The 20,276-nt window shown below is 32.6% G+C and overlaps 1 protein-coding gene across 4 annotated transcripts in view; it reads right to left on the bottom strand.

The window, feature by feature from the left end:
- The window catches only part of LOC127710027 (cadherin-23-like), a 74,483-nt gene that overhangs the window by 21,708 nt on the left and 32,499 nt on the right, over positions 1 to 20,276 (bottom strand). For 3 of the 4 annotated variants that reach the window (XR_007985908.1, XM_052215746.1, XM_052215747.1), the window contains exons 12-30: positions 20,088 to 20,206; positions 19,330 to 19,539; positions 18,895 to 19,056; positions 18,382 to 18,546; positions 17,412 to 17,476; positions 16,131 to 16,371; positions 15,537 to 15,782; positions 14,105 to 14,632; positions 11,783 to 11,924; positions 10,388 to 10,594; positions 8,574 to 8,887; positions 5,245 to 5,793; positions 4,725 to 4,907; positions 3,700 to 3,940; positions 2,893 to 3,245; positions 1,978 to 2,214; positions 1,515 to 1,603; positions 867 to 953; positions 367 to 435 (exon numbers count right to left, since the gene is read on the bottom strand). Coding sequence is in view for 3 of the 4 variants with exons in the window: in XM_052215746.1 (XP_052071706.1) it covers positions 367 to 435; positions 867 to 953; positions 1,515 to 1,603; positions 1,978 to 2,214; positions 2,893 to 3,245; positions 3,700 to 3,940; positions 4,725 to 4,907; positions 5,245 to 5,793; positions 8,574 to 8,887; positions 10,388 to 10,594; positions 11,783 to 11,924; positions 14,105 to 14,632; positions 15,537 to 15,782; positions 16,131 to 16,371; positions 17,412 to 17,476; positions 18,382 to 18,546; positions 18,895 to 19,056; positions 19,330 to 19,539; positions 20,088 to 20,206 (4,207 nt within the window). In the remaining variant the exon portion in view is untranslated. Of the gene's footprint in view, positions 1 to 366; positions 436 to 866; positions 954 to 1,514; positions 1,604 to 1,977; positions 2,215 to 2,892; positions 3,246 to 3,699; positions 3,941 to 4,724; positions 4,908 to 5,244; positions 5,794 to 8,573; positions 8,888 to 10,387; positions 10,595 to 11,782; positions 11,925 to 14,104; positions 14,633 to 15,536; positions 15,783 to 16,130; positions 16,372 to 17,411; positions 17,477 to 18,381; positions 18,547 to 18,894; positions 19,057 to 19,329; positions 19,540 to 19,950; positions 20,207 to 20,276 lie in introns of those variants that run through there. The other variant, XM_052215748.1, reaches the window with a different exon arrangement.

Genomic DNA, 20,276 nt, shown 5'->3' with positions numbered 1-20,276 from the left:
ATTTGAACTCTGGTGGATAGTTGTCTCACTGGCAATCATACCACATCTCCTTATTTTTATATGTTCTATTATGATTATGTTCTATTTTAATATTGTATATTTTTAAAACACATTGCAGTATCGATCTGGTTATACCTCTTATTTGTTCTGTTTAGTATTCAATCTACTCTGTTTAGTAATCAATCTTATGTTTGGTGTAATTTTTTCTTCCTTAATTGTTTAGAATATTAACCTTGGATGGAGAAGTATATATGCTTACCTAAGTTTCAGAGGAAAAGAATTCAACAAAGTTTTAATTGATAGAAACCACAAAACTCTTGATTTGATAGTAGTGTAATTTTTTTCCTTATCTAGCAATACAGTTACCTTAAAAGTTCTGAAGAATCCACAATTCTAAAAGGATTAATGACCTCTCCATGTATAAACATATCAGTTCTGTAATCAAAACATAAGACTGTCAAATCCATAGTTAAATTGTACGGTGAGCCAACCAAAAATTACAATTAAATTGAATCTTGAGTAAGTTACATATTTAACTGCAATATCGTTGTAAAATGTTTGCAGTGGCGGATCCAGAAATTTTCATAAGTGGGGGCCCACTGACTGCCTAAGAGGGGGCCCGCTCCAGTCATGCTTCAGTGATTCTCTATATAATCAACCAAATTTTTCCCAGAAAAGGGGGGCCTTGGCCCCCTGCCCCCCCCCCCCCCCCCCCCCCCCTAAATCTGCCTCTGGTTTGAGAAAATAAAATCTAAAGTTATATTAAAAAAGTTGCAAAATGTATCATTATTATGCAGTTCGGTTATTTTAACATTAAAGATTGTTGATAAAATTTTACATGGCTGACAAATGATAAAAACACCTACTTATCGACCTCTGGTTTGCCTTGTTTATTTTCATGTGTCTGTATCTTATCAACAACAATTCTGTAACCAGTTATCTTTTCCAGTCGACTGAAAATATATTCATAAACTTTCATTGTATTGTCCACAAATGTCATTTACTAAAAGCAAAAATAAAAAAAAACAATAATTTGATCTAATGCTTTTTATATTATTTGAACAAGAACTTGTAACAGCCCAGTGTCCACAAGTGGCTTTCTGCAGTAAACAAACAGAACATGTACTACAGGGAAATTTATAAAACAACAGATAAACCTAACAATTTAAATTGGCATTAGGATAAGGTCTTTTAAGTCTATCCAATTAAGAATTTGTTAAATATAACCGAATATTTTGAGATTAATTATCCAAAAAACAAGATGTCCATATAAATTTCTACAGCTTTGAACAAACAAATAAATCTCAAAATGGAGAGGATAAGAAGAAGTGATCAATTGTTTCAACAGCACCATAGCTGCAGCAATTACAACTTTGATAGTAGGTTATAATGGTGATCATTCAGCCCACTTTATCCTAATGAGATTCAGTGTTGAGAGTGTAACAGACCAAACAAAAATCTGACTACCTCCAATAAAACTGTAAATGTTTAGCAAAAGATTAAGTCAAACTTACTTTTTAAATTCTGTGGAAAAATTTCTGACTTGTTCTGGGAACATACGGAATATGACCTTTAACCTTTGGTCATCATTAATTAAAGATATCTGAAAAAACAAAGATAAAAAATGCATTTGATATCCATGTGAAACTTACAATTTAAAAAAGTTCAGTATTTCACAATAAAACACTACAGGTCATAAACAGCTGCAAAAGTTTTTCATCTTTTTCATAATTGATTAACAAACAGGAAGTGAACTTATCTGTTTGAAAGTTTTCTTTAAGTGCCATTTCAGTATTAATTATTCAAATCCAAAATGATGTCACTGACACAGTGTATTGGATGAGTATTTTCTTAGCTATCCACATTCTCTTGCAAGTCACTAGAGGCATCAACTCTTGTACAAAAATTTTGATGAAATCAAAATATCCTTTGATACATTAATTTGGCAATGTATGATAAATATATTAGTGAACATACCCTTAGAGTAGCATTAGCCAGCTGCATGTCTTTATCTTTTGCTTGTACACTCATTAAGAAGTAGCCATTCATATCAGCTTGGAAGTATGTATTTGTTTTCAATGTCCCGTTACTGAAGAACTTGAACGGAGTAGATCCTATAGACTGACTCAAACTATCAGGGTACACAACCAATGGACGACTTTGTACAAATGTATGATTCTTATTCTCTCCAATGTCTAAGTCAATTATTTCACTCTGGAAAAAAAAGATATATTTTACAATGTTATAAATAACTAACTACACAGACAACATATTCAATGTAAAACCGCTATCAAAGAAATACTGGTATAAACAATTCTGGTCCATTTTGAAGGAAAAATCACAAAAGTACACAATTGTCTACTTGATTATCGATTGCTTACATATTCAAAGGCAATTTCTCCCAAAAACAAAATAAAGCCGTTACAATGTTTGTTCATTTAACATTGAACAATGACTTGTCTAATATTTCTTCAAAAGAAAAAATAATTTTCACTGACAGAAAAAATTGTATTCTAAGACATTCCTTCCATGGCTCATCTCTGAGATTGTATTCATTTTTGAACCAGATGGTATTTAAGAATCATTTCATGGAAAGTTCAGAGATGATAGATGTGTTAGCATACTTCTGCCTGTACGTATTCTCTAAATAAAGATATATAATTTACATCAACAGTCAGTGAATCAGGAATAGACTGATTTATTAAAAATGATTCTGTTGAAACAACTGAAAATATTATAGGCCACTTCAAGACAATTACTGAAAAAAATAATGCATTAAAGAATGTCAAAGGGAGATAATCTTAATATTAGCTAAATTGACCATGTTTTGGGATTCCCTGTAACTGTTTGGGTTATATTTCAATGCAATGATAACTTCCACGGTAATCTTACCTTTAAATTAAATATAAGTTCCCCAAACTGTGTTTTCCTTGTTATACCAATACTGAGTGTATCCTCTCGGAACCTTGGAGGATGATCATTAATGTCCTGAATTGTGACCCTCACCCATAACTGTGTCACATTTAAAGGTTTATATATAGATGGGACCACTGCTTCAGATGTGGCAGGCCCTCCGATCTGTCCAGGAGATAACTTAAGGTAGTTATAAGGTGTGGCCCATATTACCAAATTGATGAAATTAATCTGTCGTTTGAAAGGATTTTTATCGCCATCTCTGTCTATTGATTTCATTAAATATAGTTGTCCTGTCTCATTTAGATGGAAGTGATCCTGCATTTCTCCTCCTGAAATTATATTTCTTAATATGATCAGAGTTAGTTTGATATCATTTTCTTGTGAACATATAGAAGACAGAACCAGACCACAAATTTATGTAGCTCATGCTATACAAGCCATTAAACTATCTTACTATCATAAAATTGTGTAACCTTTAATTTTAAAACTATCTTTACCCACAAACAATTGGTATTTTTGAAAAATATTTTTTTTGTAGCTCTAGTTATCTTATAGGCTGATCACCTATTTGGATACCAATCCTGATGATAACCATACAACTGTTCTAGCAGTCATTACTGTTACATGAGCAGAGAATCACTTTGAGCAGGATTTTGTGGAACCTCTTGTTCAGTAAGGTTTTAGTAATCAATGTATGATGCTTTGTTTCGTAGCATTTTTAACACCATGTACTCATTTGTTAATTTAAAAACTTATTCAGTACTAAAAGCTCATTTGACTAACCAATAATATAATAAAATATCTGGCTATTGTTAGCATCACTGTCTTTATCCACAGCTACGTCAACACTACCAATCAATGCCCCGGCACTCTCCTCTGGCACACTGCCAACATAGTACGGCTGATACTGGTTATCTCGGGGAAATTCTGGGTCTTTATCATTGATATCTATCAGGCTGATTGTTAAAGCTAGTGGTGTCCTTAGTTTATTTGGTAGACCATTGTCATATGCTTCTATTTTCACCTGAAAATAAATCATATATGGAAAATAAGAACATTTTACTTCCCAGTGTAAAGTTATTAGCCATGCCAGATCATTTGTATCATTACTGTTGGGGGACTGATGTTATATACAATCATGATTCATAAGCTGAAATTTAATACAATAAGAAAAAAAACAGATATGTTGGGTATGTCTATTAGACAGCAACCCAGACACACACAATATTGATTGATTGATTGTGGGTGTTAACTCCACTTTCAGTACTCATGGCTATATCATTGCTGCAAACTTTTATTGACAGAGGAAGCCTGCATGATCATGATTGGCTAGAGATAATCACTGACATTTAATAGGAAAACTGGCCATCCTAGTCAGTTAAGGTACACAAAAAACATTTAGTGGTCAACATACATAGTATGGTCTTCAACAATAGATAAGTGTCTTTACATCATGAATGCATAAATTAACAAAGGCTAAAGAATGAGTGTTGATGTAAATATCTTTAAGAAATTCCTACATGGAAAGTAAGATTCTTGTATGCAGTGTCACTACTGTGCCTTCAACATGGTCAAATATAACTTGCAACCTTTGGGGTTGGAATGCTATGTTTGATTTGATGTCACATTTAAAAGGACCTGTAACACAGGCACACTGTCAAATATTAACTATTTAATTTGCTTAAAGTGATCTGGTGTCATGAGACAATTTTTAAACATGAAATTGTGCTCTACAGGGGGTAACCTACTGGACCCCAACTACTGACATTTTACATACTATTCCTAAATTTAATAAATGTTATATTTACCCTATACTGAGCCCTGACTTCCCTGTCCAGTACTACTTTATTCCTTAGCTCTCCTGTATCGTTATTCAAGGTAAATTTAAGATAATCATCTTCTGGTATCAGACTGTATGTAACTTCTCCATTCCTCCCATGGTCTTCATCGTTAGCTATTACTTTTATAATCAATGTATTGAGATCTTGTTGCTGAAATGTCAAAACAACAGAAATACATTATCACCATTTTCTATTCTACTTTCTAAAAGTTACAGCACTTTGCTTTCAGTTGCAAATAATGTGTGTCCTGCTCTTGATTTTCTACCTTTAAATGAACAGAAATAAATGATGCTTACCCATTACCTAGTATAATATAAAGTTAGACAAAGATTGGACTTATCTTCAAGTTATAACATAATTGTATAGTTTATTTTGTCATAAAAATACTCTGACACTTTACCTTTGTCCTTTAAATCAAATAATTTATCTTTGAAATCACGTTTATTCAATTATTCAAACCAATGAAAAAATCAACACTAATAAATACCTCTTCTATACTAATGGTAGCCTGTGGTCCTTGTGGTACAATGAAAACTGGCTGATGTAAATTCACATCAAATATCTCAAAATACATTTTTTTCTCTGACGACTTTTTTGGTGATCCACGATCTGTAGCTTTCACTGTCACATATATAATTCCTACCTGACCTAATAAACTTCCTTTTAATTTAATAACACCTTCATTTTGGTTTCTGTCAGGGTTAAATGTGGTATCTACAGTAAACTGGACTGTAGCATTAGTATCGGATGTTAATGAATAATCCACTGTGCCATTTTCTCCATTGTCGGGATCGGTTGCAAATATTTTAGCTACGGTTGATCTGTCAGGCGCGTTCTCATAAATTCTAATCTGATCACTTGTCATACTCCTTAGGTCAGGGGCATTATCGTTTACATCTAAAATGTGGATCATAATCTGTCCTGTTCGTGTTGATTTCTGATTGGTTGGATCATTCACATTGTCCCTGGCAACGACATATATACTGTATTCTTTTCTGGTCTCATAGTCTAAGTTACAATCCACAGTAATTTCCCCCTAAAAAGACAAGACAAAATGGGGTCATTCACAAATATATGACTCCATTGTATAAAGTGTTGTTTGTTTGGGTTTTTTAAAGATATCTTTTGTTTTTTTGTGTCGTTGAGTTGCAAACTAAAGTTCATAGCTTACAATAATTTCTATAAACATTTTGCTTCAGGTAAGAATATGTAATAATATTATTTTGAATTTCTTCTATAATTTTAACAGGTCGGGAACACTACCTTATATGGATATGCATAAATTAGCATACTTATGTCCTCGCACATGTAATTGTTTATTTACGTATGACGCAATTTTTTTTTACCTGGGTTTTTGACCAATCCATTAAATGAATAACAATGCATGATGGACTACTACGTGTTTTCGATCAACCCAAGAACATGTGTTATTTACTGAAATACAACACATTTTTTCATGCATTGCAGGATTAACAATTTCGCTTAATTTTTCTTTTTTTTGTAAAATTTTTTTTCCCACATTTATAGTCCGTGATATAAAGTATTTGTTCCATGCTCAGATTAACGAAGAGTTGTTTTTATGCTAAGAAACGAGTGTTTGAATTACCCAAAATATAGCCATTTATATGATTGATGATTACACGAAGATTTCAGGTATTCATCCACAAGACAACAACGAAACAACAGTGAAAAACACAATTACCCATAAGACAAACTTTCATTCAGATAGTTAAAAAAATAAGGGATCCTTGAATTTTGGGTTCGTAAAAAGAGGAAGACTTAGAGTGTGTCAAATATCTGTTGGGGTCAATAAAATTTCCAAACTTTTCATAAAATTGATGTTACGATATTGTACCTTTTTTTATGATTAAAAAGTAATTTAAATCGAGGAAGGGTATTTATTTATTAATTTGTTTTTGAGAAACAAACACGTGTAATCATCAATCGGGGCCATTTATAACCGACTATACGGTATGGGTGTTTCTCATTGTTGTTGCCTATAATTGCTTATATCCACTTCATTTGAACTTTGGTGGATAGTTGTCTCATTGGCATTCATACCACACCTCCTTATTTTTATATACAAACACCTTTCAGAATGATTGGTTTTCCATTATCTTGAAAAGAGATATTTACTATAGAATACTGTGTAATATTTTTATATTTAGAATTTGACAGGTACAGCTAGAACATGTATAAAACCAGGACAGTATATCATCTATCATATTTTATCAAAACTGCTCAAGACATTTCTTAATTCTTCTTTGAAAATGTTAATAAAATCTATAAGTATTGATTTTTTGGCATATTTCAGTTTTTTGGACTTTTTTTCTATTTCAAACTGTTCCCTTTGTTCTGAAGGTAATGAAGCAATATTTTCCTCAATCATTGCAAGCAGCTGTAGTTTCGTTTTGTTTTTGTCTTTGCAAAGTTTGTTTTCTTCTAAAGTAGATATTGGATTTTTTTACATTTTTAACGGACTCAGATATTTGCCAATCTTAATAAAATCATTATGGTGCTATGATGCTATTATTATGTATGAAGATTGTTTATACTAATTTCTATGAAAAAGTCACTGATGAAATTTTTTAAAATAAGATAAATATAAAGCAAAAAAAATCCGTCTTTTTTTCCCAAAATCCTGAAACTTTGATAAAAATTAATTAACTCCAAAGAATTGTTATACAATTTTAGAACATATATACTTATGTAAAGAAGATTTTCCAGATGTTTTTTTTTACAAAAATCCGCTTGTGTTTATCTTTTGAAACAAAAAAAGTTAAGTATGTCTTTCCAAAGGATAGAAATGTCCACAAAACCAAAATTTTGTGTAAATGTTTAACACTTTGACCCCATTTATCTCTTAAAGTAGCACATAAAGGTATATTTTTTATTACATATTTGAATTGACTAGGTGAAAATTAGCTTGTATGCAAATTTTCTAAAAAAAAATCACCGTGAGATTAAAACTGTGTCGTATGCCCTTATACAGGATACAAAAAAATCCAAAAGCGTATATAGAGATAGACCTGTAACCCATTCCTTTAAACCGTTTTGACGGGTTTAAAAGAGCTCAAATGATGATATACTGGACAGTGGTCACTTCATTGGAAATTTCACTGTTTCACTTGAAATTAATCCACAGGTACAATGCATAACAATGGACAAAGCCTGTTGAACTACTTTTACAAGGCAAAAAAGAAAGTCGAATCGTGAAGCCAGTAAACAATACTCGGAGTTCAGTATTTTTGTGATTTTACTTTTCTTTTTTTTTTTTTTAATCTGAGCATGCAATTTGAAGATTATGTTATGTATTTTACATTAAACACATTCGCTGAACAAAAACATTTATTATGAGAGTCCCAGACACTATTATTAGTTGACAGTTTTTCCACTAACTCCTTGTGTTTTTAAGCAGTAGTCAACTCGTAGTAGCCCACAATGCATTGTAGTTCATTGAGTCAATTGGTCAGTTTTTCAAGGCCATGTTTACCTTCTATTTTGGAAATTACTATGCAAATATATACTGATGTCAGGAAATCTAGAGTTCCCGACCTGTTTAATGCAATGAACATACATGAAGGATATATTGATTCCAAATTTCAATATGGGATAAAAAGATTCTGTCCATTAAAATTTAGAATTTGGACTTGATATAATAGTGGGGGTTTCCAGTTAATAACATAATACAGCACATAAGATGGCCAGTGACAAACTTCAGAATTTATGATGTCAAACTTTCCTGTAAAAATCTGTTATTTTTAATCCTACAATGTCAGACCAGGTCTATTGTTATTGAACCAAAGACAAACTTACAGTGAACTCATTAATGACCAAGCAGCCATCATCATTATTAATTTGTATAGAGTAGCGAAGACTACCAAACTCTCCGATGTCTTTGTCTGTTGCATCAATCACTGCTATCATAGTGCCATTAGCTGCAGACTCAGATACACTATAGATTCTCTGGTAGGTATTAAATACAGGGGATTCATCGTTCACATCTAGAACTGCCACTGTTACTGTTGCTGTGGATGACAGTATGGGAACACCATTGTCAGTAGCAATGACCTTGAAATTGACCTCAGAATTCTGTTCCCTATCTAGTTTCTTGGCAAGTCTAACTGTTCCTAAAATGCAGTTGGTATTGTTATGTATTAAAGTTCCTATAGTTAGTATCCTCATTAGTTAGAAAATATCATAGTGACAACAGTTTCTGAGACTTAAAAGTACATGTATGGTGTATTCTGTCTTTCTGTCCAAGAATGACTTTGACACCATAAAATAAGTTTGTTTTACTGGACATTAAGAATTTTTAACAACAATGTTTGCTTCTATAAAGATAAGTTTGGTTTCAATTTTCATAGATTCAGATTTGTTGTTCCAGAGTAACTGTTCTTAAATTGTTAAACACTTTTTGATATGAATAGTGTCTCATGATATCTCAAATTTGTTTTCACAGATATCTTAGAAATTTTTAGATTATGTTATGTTCTATAGAATGATACGCTGCACTGTGATTATGACAATTCTTAAATTTGTTGTTCCATAGTTATTTTGAACTTGTAAATTTAACAATATTTTTAAACATTTCTCATGATATCTCCAATTTCCTTTAAAATTTGTTAATTAGGAAATTTCTATACATTTAAAAAAAATAAAAACAAGCTCCCTTTTGATTCCAGAGTAATTGAACTTGTAGTGTTAAAAATTTGACATGTATACATAAGGTCATTAAAGATTGCATATTTTGGCGTTAATATTGATTCACTCATAGGGTCTTTGCATCGGAACTAAACACATTTATTTAAAAACCAGTTGTTGGCATTACACGGGTTATGTTCTTCTCATATATGTTATGATGGTATGATACTAAACCCCTAACGGGAAGGATTGTGCCTGATATTCATATGATGAAGACATAATCTTTCAATCAGTTTAATTGAAGTCTGGAGCTGGCATGTCAGTTAACTGCTAGTAGTCTGTTGTTATTTATGTATTATTGTCATTTTGTTTATTTTCTTTGGTTACATCTTCTGACATCAGACTCGGACTTCTCTTGAACTGAATTTTAATGTGCGTATTGTTATGCGTTTACTTTTCTACATTGGCTAGAGGTATAGGGGGAGGGTTGAGATCTCATAAACATGTTTAACCCCGCCGCATTTTTGCGCCTGTCCCAAGTCAGGAGCCTCTAGCCTTTGTTAGTCTTGTATTATTTTTAATTTTAGTTTCTTGTGTACAATTTGGAGTTTAGTATGGCGTTCATTATCACTGAACTAGTATATATATTTGTTTAGGGGCCAGCTGAAGGACGCCTCCGGGTGCGGGAATTTCTCGCTGCATTGAAGACCTGTTGGTGACCTTCTGCTGTTGTCTGTTCTATGGTCGGGTTGTTGTCTCTTTGACACATTCCCCATTTCCATTCTCAATTTTATAAATCAATATTGCTATATAAATCAATATTGCTATACTGAATCTTAATAAATTAAATGTTTACCATCATTTCCTTCGTTCTTTCCTTTGTGTTCATGTCTGCATGCATTTGTGCTTGTATGATTGTGTGCAAAAATCATAATTTACAGCAGGCCCAAATATTAAGGACTTAAATGAACAATTATTTGTCTTACCAGTATTAGAATCTATCTGAAATGTTGTAGAATCTGATGGATCTACAGAAAACTTTATTTGTTGGTTTTTATCCAAATCTATGGCTGATATCGTAGTTACAACATCCAAGATGTCTCGTCCCTCAGATATGTTGACGTGGTATTCACTGCTAGGTGTAAATGTAGGTGGGTTGTCATTCTTGTCATCAAGAATTATTGTTAGGGTGCCTGATTAATAAAAAGGGAAATAATTAGAAAATAGTTTGAAATGGCCTGCATAAATGTATAAAAATGGTTACATATTATTATCATAAATAAATAATTTTTTTATTTTCATAATAGCTCCATATTGCATCAAACATTCAAATTATAACTTTTAATAAACTGTTGACACAGAGATATATCTCGCCTATCGGCATATAATTCAGAAAAAGACAATCTGATGGACAGTAACATTGCTTATTAATTCAGTCACTGGACCATGATCTAGTGGCCAGGGCCTGAAAATGGTTGACAAACTGAGATGTACAGACAGTAATGTAACTTTATAGAAAATATTGTTGTTTATTGTAAGTAGTTCCTATCAATATAACTTCAGCAGAAAAACTTAACATTGAAAATTGCTAATTAATTCAAAGTCACTCGATTATGTCCTAGGGGACAGGACCTCAAAATAGTCGTCAAACTGATATGTACTGATAGTCATGCAACTTTGAACAAAATGTTATTGATCCATCACAAGTAGATCCTATCAAACTAACTTAAGCAGAAATCTTAATATTGAAAATTGCTTATTAATTCAAAGTCACTGGACCATGTCCTTGGGGGCAGGGCCTCAAAATAGTCGTCAAACTGATATGTACTGATAGTAATGCGACTTCATACAAAATATCATTGATCTATCACAAGCAGATCTTATCAAACTAACTTAAGCAGAAAACTAACCATTGAAAATTGCTAATTAATTCAAAATCACTGGACCATGTTCTAGGGGGCAGGGCCTCAAAATAGTTGTCAAACTGATAAGTACTGATAGTAATGCAACTTTACACAACATATCATTGATCTATCACAATTAGTTCTTATCAAACTGACTCAGGCAGAAAACTTAACATTGAAAATTGCTAATTAATTCAAAGTCACTGGACCATGTCCTAGGGGGCAGGGCCCCAAAATAGTCGTCAAACTGATATGAACTGATAGTAATGCAACTTTATATCAAATATCAATGATCTATCACAAGTAGTTCCTATCAAACTAACTTAACAATTGTTGACGCCAGAGCCTGAGCTGGAGACGGAAAAGCAATCCCTAAGTCTCGCTTTCCAAGAATTTCATCGCAGCTGAGGCAAAAATAACTACAGTATTCCTGACATAAGACATCCATACGTCCAATTATAAATTGACATATATTACCTGTAGCTGTTTGTGGATTATGCATCACACCATTTTTGTCCTCAACTAAAATTTGTAGAACTATTTTCTCTGCTGTTTCTCGGTTTATATTGTCCTTGTTAACTTTTATTATTCCACTGTTTTCTTCAACCATAAAATAGTCCTAAAAATAGAAAACAAATACAAAATAACAAGAGTGCACACGCTGAAATGTCTCGCCTTCTTTACTAATCATTGATATTATGTTGATAGTCCTAAATATAAAGCTTTATTACAACTGTCACATAAACTTAACATTAACCAAGTAAACTAAACATTGACCAATGAACCATGAAAATAAGGTCAAGGTCAGATGAACCATGCTAGGCAGGCATGTACAGCTAACAATTCTTCCATACAACAAATATAGTTGACCTATTGCTTATAGTTTAAGAAAAACAGACAAAAACACAAAAACTTAACACTGAGCAATGAACCTTGAAAATGAGGTCAAGGTCAAATAAAACCTGCGTGACTGACATATAGATCATAAAATATTTCCATACACCAAATATAGTTGAACTATTGCATAACGTATTAGAAAAGAAGACCAAAACTCAAAAACTTAACTTTGACCACTGAACCATGAAAATGTGGTCAAGGTAAGATGACACCTGCCAGCTAGACATGTACACCTTACAATCATTCCATACACCAAATATAGCTGACCTATTGCATGCAGTATTAGAAAGAAAGACCAAAACTCAAAAACTTAACTTTGACCACTGAACCATGAAAATGAGGTCAAGGTCAGATGACACCTGCCAGCTAGACATGTACACCTTACAATCATTCCATACACCAAATATAGTAGACCTATTGCATACAGTATAAGAAAAACAGACCAAAACACAAAAACTTAACTATAACCACTGAACCATGAAAATGAGGTCAAGGTCAGATGACACCCGCCAGTTGGACATGTACACCTTACAGTCCTTCCATACACCGAATATACTAGACCTATTGCTTATAGTATCTGAGATATGGACTTGACCACGAAAACTTAACCTTGTTCACTGATCCATGAAATGAGGTCGAGGTCAAGTGAAAACTGTCTGACGGGCATGAGGACCTTGCAAGGTACGCACATACCAAATATAGTTATCCTATTACTTATAATAAGAGAGAATTTAACATTACAAAAAATCTGAACTTTTTTTTCAAGTAGTCACTGAACCATGAAAATGAGGTCAAGGACATTGGACATGTGACTGACGGAAACTTCGTAACATGAGGCATCCATATACAAAGTATGAAGCATCCAGGTCTTCCATCTTCTAAAATATAAAGCTTTTAAGAAGTTAGCTAACGCCGCCGCCGCCGCCGCCGCCGCCGCCGCCGCCGGATCGCTATCCCTATGTCGAGCTTTCTGCGACAAAAGTCGCAGGCTCGACAAAAAATTAACAATCAGATAATCTGCAAAAAATCTGCATTTAAGTTTATTTCTCAATCTACCTTGTAATGAGTAACAATTATATAACTCTTCAACCAAGTAATAGGATAATTAAGTGATAACTGTATTGTATTTGAAGCTTTGCGGACGTCCATCGGTAGTTTTACTGTCGCAAATTTAGTTTACCTGGCGACGCGTAGCGGAGACAGGTAAACAGGTATTTGCGACAGTAAAACTACTGATGGACGTCCGCAAAGCTTCAAATACATTACAGTTATCTCTATTCTAATGCAAAACAAGTACATAATTGAATTCCAATCATTATTCCAGTGTAAAATTTTCATGAAAGAAAATTCCGCGAAAAGATGTTATCTTATTTGGCCCCTAAACTAGGTGACGCCATAGGTATGCTTCCGGCGTCAAACGTAAACAACTGGCGTTTTCTGGCTTCTTGGCCGCTTCAAAATGTAATAAAATTTGATAAAAAGAAAATTGCTAGGTGCAACATGTGAGTTTTTTTGTTATTATTGTAGAACTTACATGTCAATACATTCCGCAATTCAAAATGTCGGCTTCCTTAGTTACAGACAAGGAGATAGAGAATTTTACGCTTACTGTCATCCAATCAGAACCATTGATACAAAATAATTGCATTAGAATTATATAAGGAATTTTAAACTTCATCTTCTGGGACATGGATCTGTGGATGAATATATAATACACAAGTAAATTTTCCAATCTTAATTTGCCTTGTCTTTTACTTTTATTTATTTATTTCTATTTTCATAAATATCTTAGCCTTTTCCACAGTATTTCATACCAATTCCTTTTATGTGTTCAATATTGATGTTGTCCTATATCATTCTCATTTAAACACCTTTGTAATGATACCATTTTTTATTCCATACCTGAATGTTATATTTTCCTACATCAACTTCAAATCCATTCTCATCAAATGCTGTTGTTCTATTCTCTATTAAACTGTAATGAAGATCAGTATCAGAATCAGGATCTGTTGCAGTGAAGTCTGTCACCACCTCAGATGTTTTAGGAGTGTTCTCACTAACATGTACTGTCCTTGATGAAGTGAATATTGGACTTTCATCATTAACATCGTCTACATAGATCTTTACTTGACAATATCCAACTAGAGTAGTAGACCCTCTATCTGTTGCAGAGACATTCAAAATATATAAACTTTTGGTTTCTCTGTCCAACTTAGCACCAGTTTCTACACTTATTTCTCCAGTTTTGAAGTTAATTCTAAACTGATCTTGTGATCCACTGTCTATTCTGTAAACAAATTCATTGTTGGGAAATGTGCCGTCAGCATCAGTGGCCTTGATCTGTGTAACAACAGTTGAATCTGTTGCATTCTCTAAAACATGGGCTGTATAACTTGGCTGGTTAAATACCGGAGCATTATCATTTACATCCTGAAGACAAAAGACATTATCTCTTATTTCGCAGGAAAAAAACTTCCATTATTTTTTTTTTTTAATATAAGCAAGCGACAATTCTTAAAGAGAGAATATGTTATTTCTTCCATCTTAATATATATAAAGCAATATATTTGTCATTTTCAAAAGGTCTAGTCATCTTTTCATTGTGTATAAAAAAAGCTTTTTAAATAAATAACAATGATTATGATTATGACATGTAATATCAAGCTATATTTTACCAAGTCAGGAATATGGCAGTTGTTTTCCCATTTGTTTGATGTGTTTGAGTTTTTGATTTTGCCATTTGATAAGGGACCTTCCGATTTGAATTTTCTTTGGAGTTCGGTATTTTTGTTATTTTACTTTTTTGATACCATATTTAATTATGAACATGTTAGTTTCTATTTTTCTTCTTTTTTAGACTGTAGTGATCTCAATAGGCCCTTTTACTTTGAATCTGAGCTAGTGCAATGTGAATTGTTTATTAGAGGTAACAATGTAAAGATCCTATCTTTCTAAATATAGATTATTGATGGTTTTTCAAACAAAAGGGTGTTTCTCACCTACAATCTCATCGAAGGTCGACAGTCCTGAAATGAGATGAGGCCTAGAAACATCCTCGAGTTTGAAAGACCATTGGTAATCTTTTATCGTTAATTTGTGTATCAGATGTGGGTGACTTTTACATTGACAACGGCACTTGTGCCCTTAGTTTCTAGCGATAATTAATTAAAAATATTATTACAAAAAAAATCAAAGGAAAAGTACACAAAATAGCAATAATGCTATAAATTCCACATGTACATGTAGATAAAAACTATTCAAATCACAACAAAGGAGTTGAAATCTCAACTTTGTATATGTATATCATAATTATAAATGTAAAGATTTTAATTACTTCCACTTCTATGGTAACATTGATGACCTTTGACCTCCTAGGATTTCCCCAATCCATGGCCTCTACAATTAACACAACCTTTCCATTCAGTTTTGGATCAAGAGCTTCATAATCTAAGGGAGATTTGACAGTTATCTCCCCTGACAGTATATCTATTTCAAAGTTGTTTTCAAGTCCAGGCGGCGTTTGGTTAATCTCATACTTTATTAAGCTGTTAGGTGTGTTTGGTTCATCTATATCAAAAGCCTGAAATAACGTGATCCAAATAAATTGCATTCTAAAAGCACAGTTTTTTACACATCAATAAAAACACATTTCCAAAAGTATGTTGCCAATGAGTTTTCGCTACACTCACTGTAACTCAAGTTTTTGACAGTGTCATGTACTAAATATAAATGACTAAAAGAATTAGCTAAGCTTAAAATTAAAAAAAATTAAATTAGCTATCCATTTTAGCACAAAAAGTTGGAATAAATTTGGAGAATTTATCATAATGATGACAGATAACTCCAATTTTTTTAAATGTAATTCATTTTGTATGTTTTTTCTTCAGCTTCACCAGTTTAACTTTCTTCCCCTTAAGGCAAAAAATACCTCCACAATGAGTTTGCCTCTTTGGAAATTACTGGCTTTCTCTTTAATAGTACTGAAATACTCCTCTCTTCTGAATTCTGGAGAGTTATCGTTCTCATCAGTGACGTTGATTCGTAACTCTGTGGTAGAACGGAATCCTCCACCGTCTTTGGCCTCTACAGTTAGATAGTATTCGTCAACTTTCTCTCTATCTAACTCTCCAGCTACTGAAACCTCTCCAGTTTTGTCATTTATGACAAACCTTAAGATATACAAATATACTTCTGTAAAGATAGACAATGCAATTTTCCATAGGAACTCTTTTTACGGCTAAAACTGTGCCACTTAACCATGAAGTTTCGTTAAAAAATATCTTAGAATGAAAAGTTCATATGCACTACAATTTTTTCAATGGTCAAAACTTAGGGTTGTGCAGCATATTTTCAACGTTTACATGCCACGAACTTCCAAGAGTTTAAACTTATACTAAAATTCTGTACTACACCCCTCCCTTCACTTTGGGTCTTCCTCAGAACTCAATTTGGTCGCTATCCATGTGTATTTATACTGGTAACATTCCCAAGTAATGTCTCTATGAGATGCAGCATAGAGATCATATCGGGGAACCAGTACATAATCAAAACAAAATATCTATGAATATTATATATCTCCCCAAAAGAGGCGTGGTTTGTGACACAGCTGTATTTACAAAGTGCAACCTATAGATAAATTAATTTTAGTACTTAATCTTTTCTAATGTGAATAAATGTTTCAAAATTGTAATGATTTGAAAAAAAATTTGCTGTATTCTTTTTTGAATATTGTAGTTATTTTATTTATTGCTGTTTCCTTATACAGTGAAGAACATCACATTTTCTCTATTAAATTCTTTTATATCCTTCTCTTGGATTGAGCACATAACTGTGAATAATCTGGTCCAAAATCTGTTTTCAAGCCCAGCATTTTTTTAATTTCTGATGGAATAACTGCATTTAGCAGCTTATTATGAATTAACTTTTAATTGTATTCGTCTGTTCTTCAACTGTTTAAGTTATAAAGGGAGAGAACTGAGTAATCTCTGAGGTTACTCCATCATAAGGATATGATTATGTCTTACAGTACATTGTTGTTTCTTCTCTAGTTCTTGTATATTTTACATGTCTTACTGAATTTATATTTATTCTTGACAAGGAACAATAAATGGTAGAACCATGTGTCCAGTGTTAAGAAGTCTACCAACTAGATATTGTTTTATGTACCCATTCCAATACAATTTTTCTAATATGCAAGTAACGAACTTACTTCCCATTACCTCCCCTGAGTGAATAAGTCAACTGTCCAAATATACCAGAGTCTTCATCTGTTGCCTGGAAACAAGAAATTATTATAAAAAAAACTGTTACATCCATGATAGATCAAAGGAAAGGGTTATTGTTATATATTTATAATTTAGTATCTGTAACAATACATGATAAATACATTTTTTGTAGTTGTGGTATGATTGCCAATGAGCCAGCTATCCACCAGAGACCAAACAGACTATAGGTTACATACTGTACAGCCTAAATCATAGTCCAAAATGTTGGCTGACAGGCATGTATATGCATGAATTTGCGAGCAAAATTTTAACTTGACCCGAGGCAATGTTTAATTCCATCTTTAAATACCTTTTTTTAGTTTTGTTTGCTGTGTGATTCATGTTTGATTGTTGTCTGAAGTCAAAAGTCACAAATTTGCATGTCAAGTAAAGCAGATTCCCATATAGTGTAAAGGTCTATTGAGTTCTTCAGGAGTAATACCACCATTGTTTATCCCCTATTATTTTTTGTTAAATTGGGACCTTTGAAAAAATGTGCAGATTTATCTTTGTTTCAAATAAAGAAATACTTGGCATGTCAGAGTCAAGTTTTATCCTGTCCAGTACTACAGTGAAAATTTCACATAAAATTTCATTGCATATAAGAAAATAACCATCACCAGAAGTTAACCAATCAAATTTCACCCCTTTTTTTCTTGTTTACAATCTTTAGTAACCATGTCACCTCAAGTTTCCACAATATTTAATAGAAACACCAAATATAAAAAGAATGGTGCTTTGAAATACCCAAGATATATGTTTATGACTCACAGTTTTTTTACTGCAATGAAATGCAGGGTTAATTTCCTACAACTGTCAAATTCAATGGAATATTTTTTTCAACCCTTTTTGTATTAAACCAGATGTGATGTACTATGATTTAATGGTGGTATTACATAAATTGTATTAACTTACATTAACAGTGATGACAGGTGTATTTATGGCAGAGTTTTCAGGTATACTAGCACTGAATATTTCAGATTGGAACTGAGGAGGAATATCATTTACATCTTCAATGTTCACAGTAACAGTAGCTATACTAGATTTCTTCTCAACAGTGTGTATTTCTCTGGCTATGACCTATTGTAACAGCAAAAATATAAAATTTCCACATATATTTCATTAAAAAAATTGTGAGAATTTGTCATACTGGTCTTAAATTTTCAAAAGGGAAATATGATGTTTAGACATTATTCCTACTTTTTTTATAGAAAATTATTGTATTTCACTGTTTACAATGTAATTATCAATTGTTACATTTACAATGCACATAAGCTTTCAGTTTTACTGGATGTATATATTTTCTTATTGTTGAAAATCTCTAAGGTCAATACAGGTATTCATGTCATCCAAAAACTAATTGTTTTTTTTTACTTTACATTCCTTTAGCTAGATCCTTTTGTTTAAATGAAACCATAATCTACAAACCTGAAATGTTGTTGAATTCATCTTCTCATAGTCCAGATTTTTGGAGTTATTGACTCTAATTAAAATAGGTGAAAGAGAGTATACTGTGCTAGGCTGTGGTGAAAAGTCATAATATGGCTGTCCATTCTTCTCAAAGCTTAAACTGAATATACTGTTCTGTCCCTGTTTATACAAAGTACAAAAGTTACATGGAGCCACAATGTATCAGTTATCATTAAATATATCACAACAAAAATACATAACAGATGTTTTAGTATAAGGATTATAAAAATCAAAGATAAACAGCATTGCATAATGTTTATCCTGAACATGCATGACATATTTGCCACTGGACATTAAGCAACCAACACTCAATCATCAATCATTGCATAATGCTTAAATAATAATTTCTGGCTCATAATTACTGATGATACATTATAGAACTCGGGTACGTACCTGATCTTTGTCACTAACAGACATAGAAGTTGTCACACCAGTCAAGGTAACTGGTACCCCATCTTGCATGTTCTCCAGGATCTTTGCCGTGTAAGTGTTAGCATTGAATTCCGGTTTATTATCATTGACATCTTCGACAGTGATAGTTACAAGTGTTGATGTTGTTGTTGGACCATTATTAGCTGATCCTTGTTTCACAACTTCTGATGCCTGAAAAGGATAAAGACAATCTTATAGACTGGGTCATGGTAAATTTTTAATAAGGATTTGTTGTGAATTCCAAATTCATTTCAACTAAAACAATAAAATCTTTCAACTTCATATGAAATATTTTCAATAAATTACTCATATTCATATTTTAAATTTCAATCATTAATTCATAGAGTTGCATTTTCAAGTCTACTTTTCCTTTATAAGTTCCAAAAACTTTTCTATAAAGCAGTGCTCCATTTGAAGCCTGTATCCCTGACATTATATACATATTATAGATCAGTATGTGTGATACTGACACCATTTTCTGCACCAAAATGACTTTGTTACTCATGCATTTCATTCAATCATCTATACATTAATAAAACTAACTTTGATTGCATCTTTGCTCCTTCCTCCAGTAACACTTACCTGTACATACATGGCATACACCCCTCCCTTCTGTGTGACAGCATCATCATCCCTGTCTAGAACACTTACCTGTACATACATGGCATACACCCCTCCTTCTGTGTGACAGCATCATCATCCCTGTCTAGAACACTTACCTGTACATACATGGCATACACCCCTCCCTTCTGTGTGACAGCATCATCATCCCTGTCTAGAGCACTTTTTATTGTAATCCAACCACTATTTTCATTCAAGGAAAAGTTTGCAAAATCACCTGGAATGTTATATACAAAAGTAGGTTATAAATAATAAAATTAAATGTAAAAGTAGTGCACCATAATTGA

This window comes from Mytilus californianus, unplaced genomic scaffold (assembly GCF_021869535.1).
Source record: "Mytilus californianus isolate M0D057914Y unplaced genomic scaffold, xbMytCali1.0.p SCAF_7, whole genome shotgun sequence".
NCBI classification, from domain to species: Eukaryota; Metazoa; Mollusca; class Bivalvia; order Mytilida; family Mytilidae; genus Mytilus; species Mytilus californianus.
Note: the sequence above shows the minus strand (reverse complement) of the source record. Positions and strands in the feature narration are given on the sequence as shown.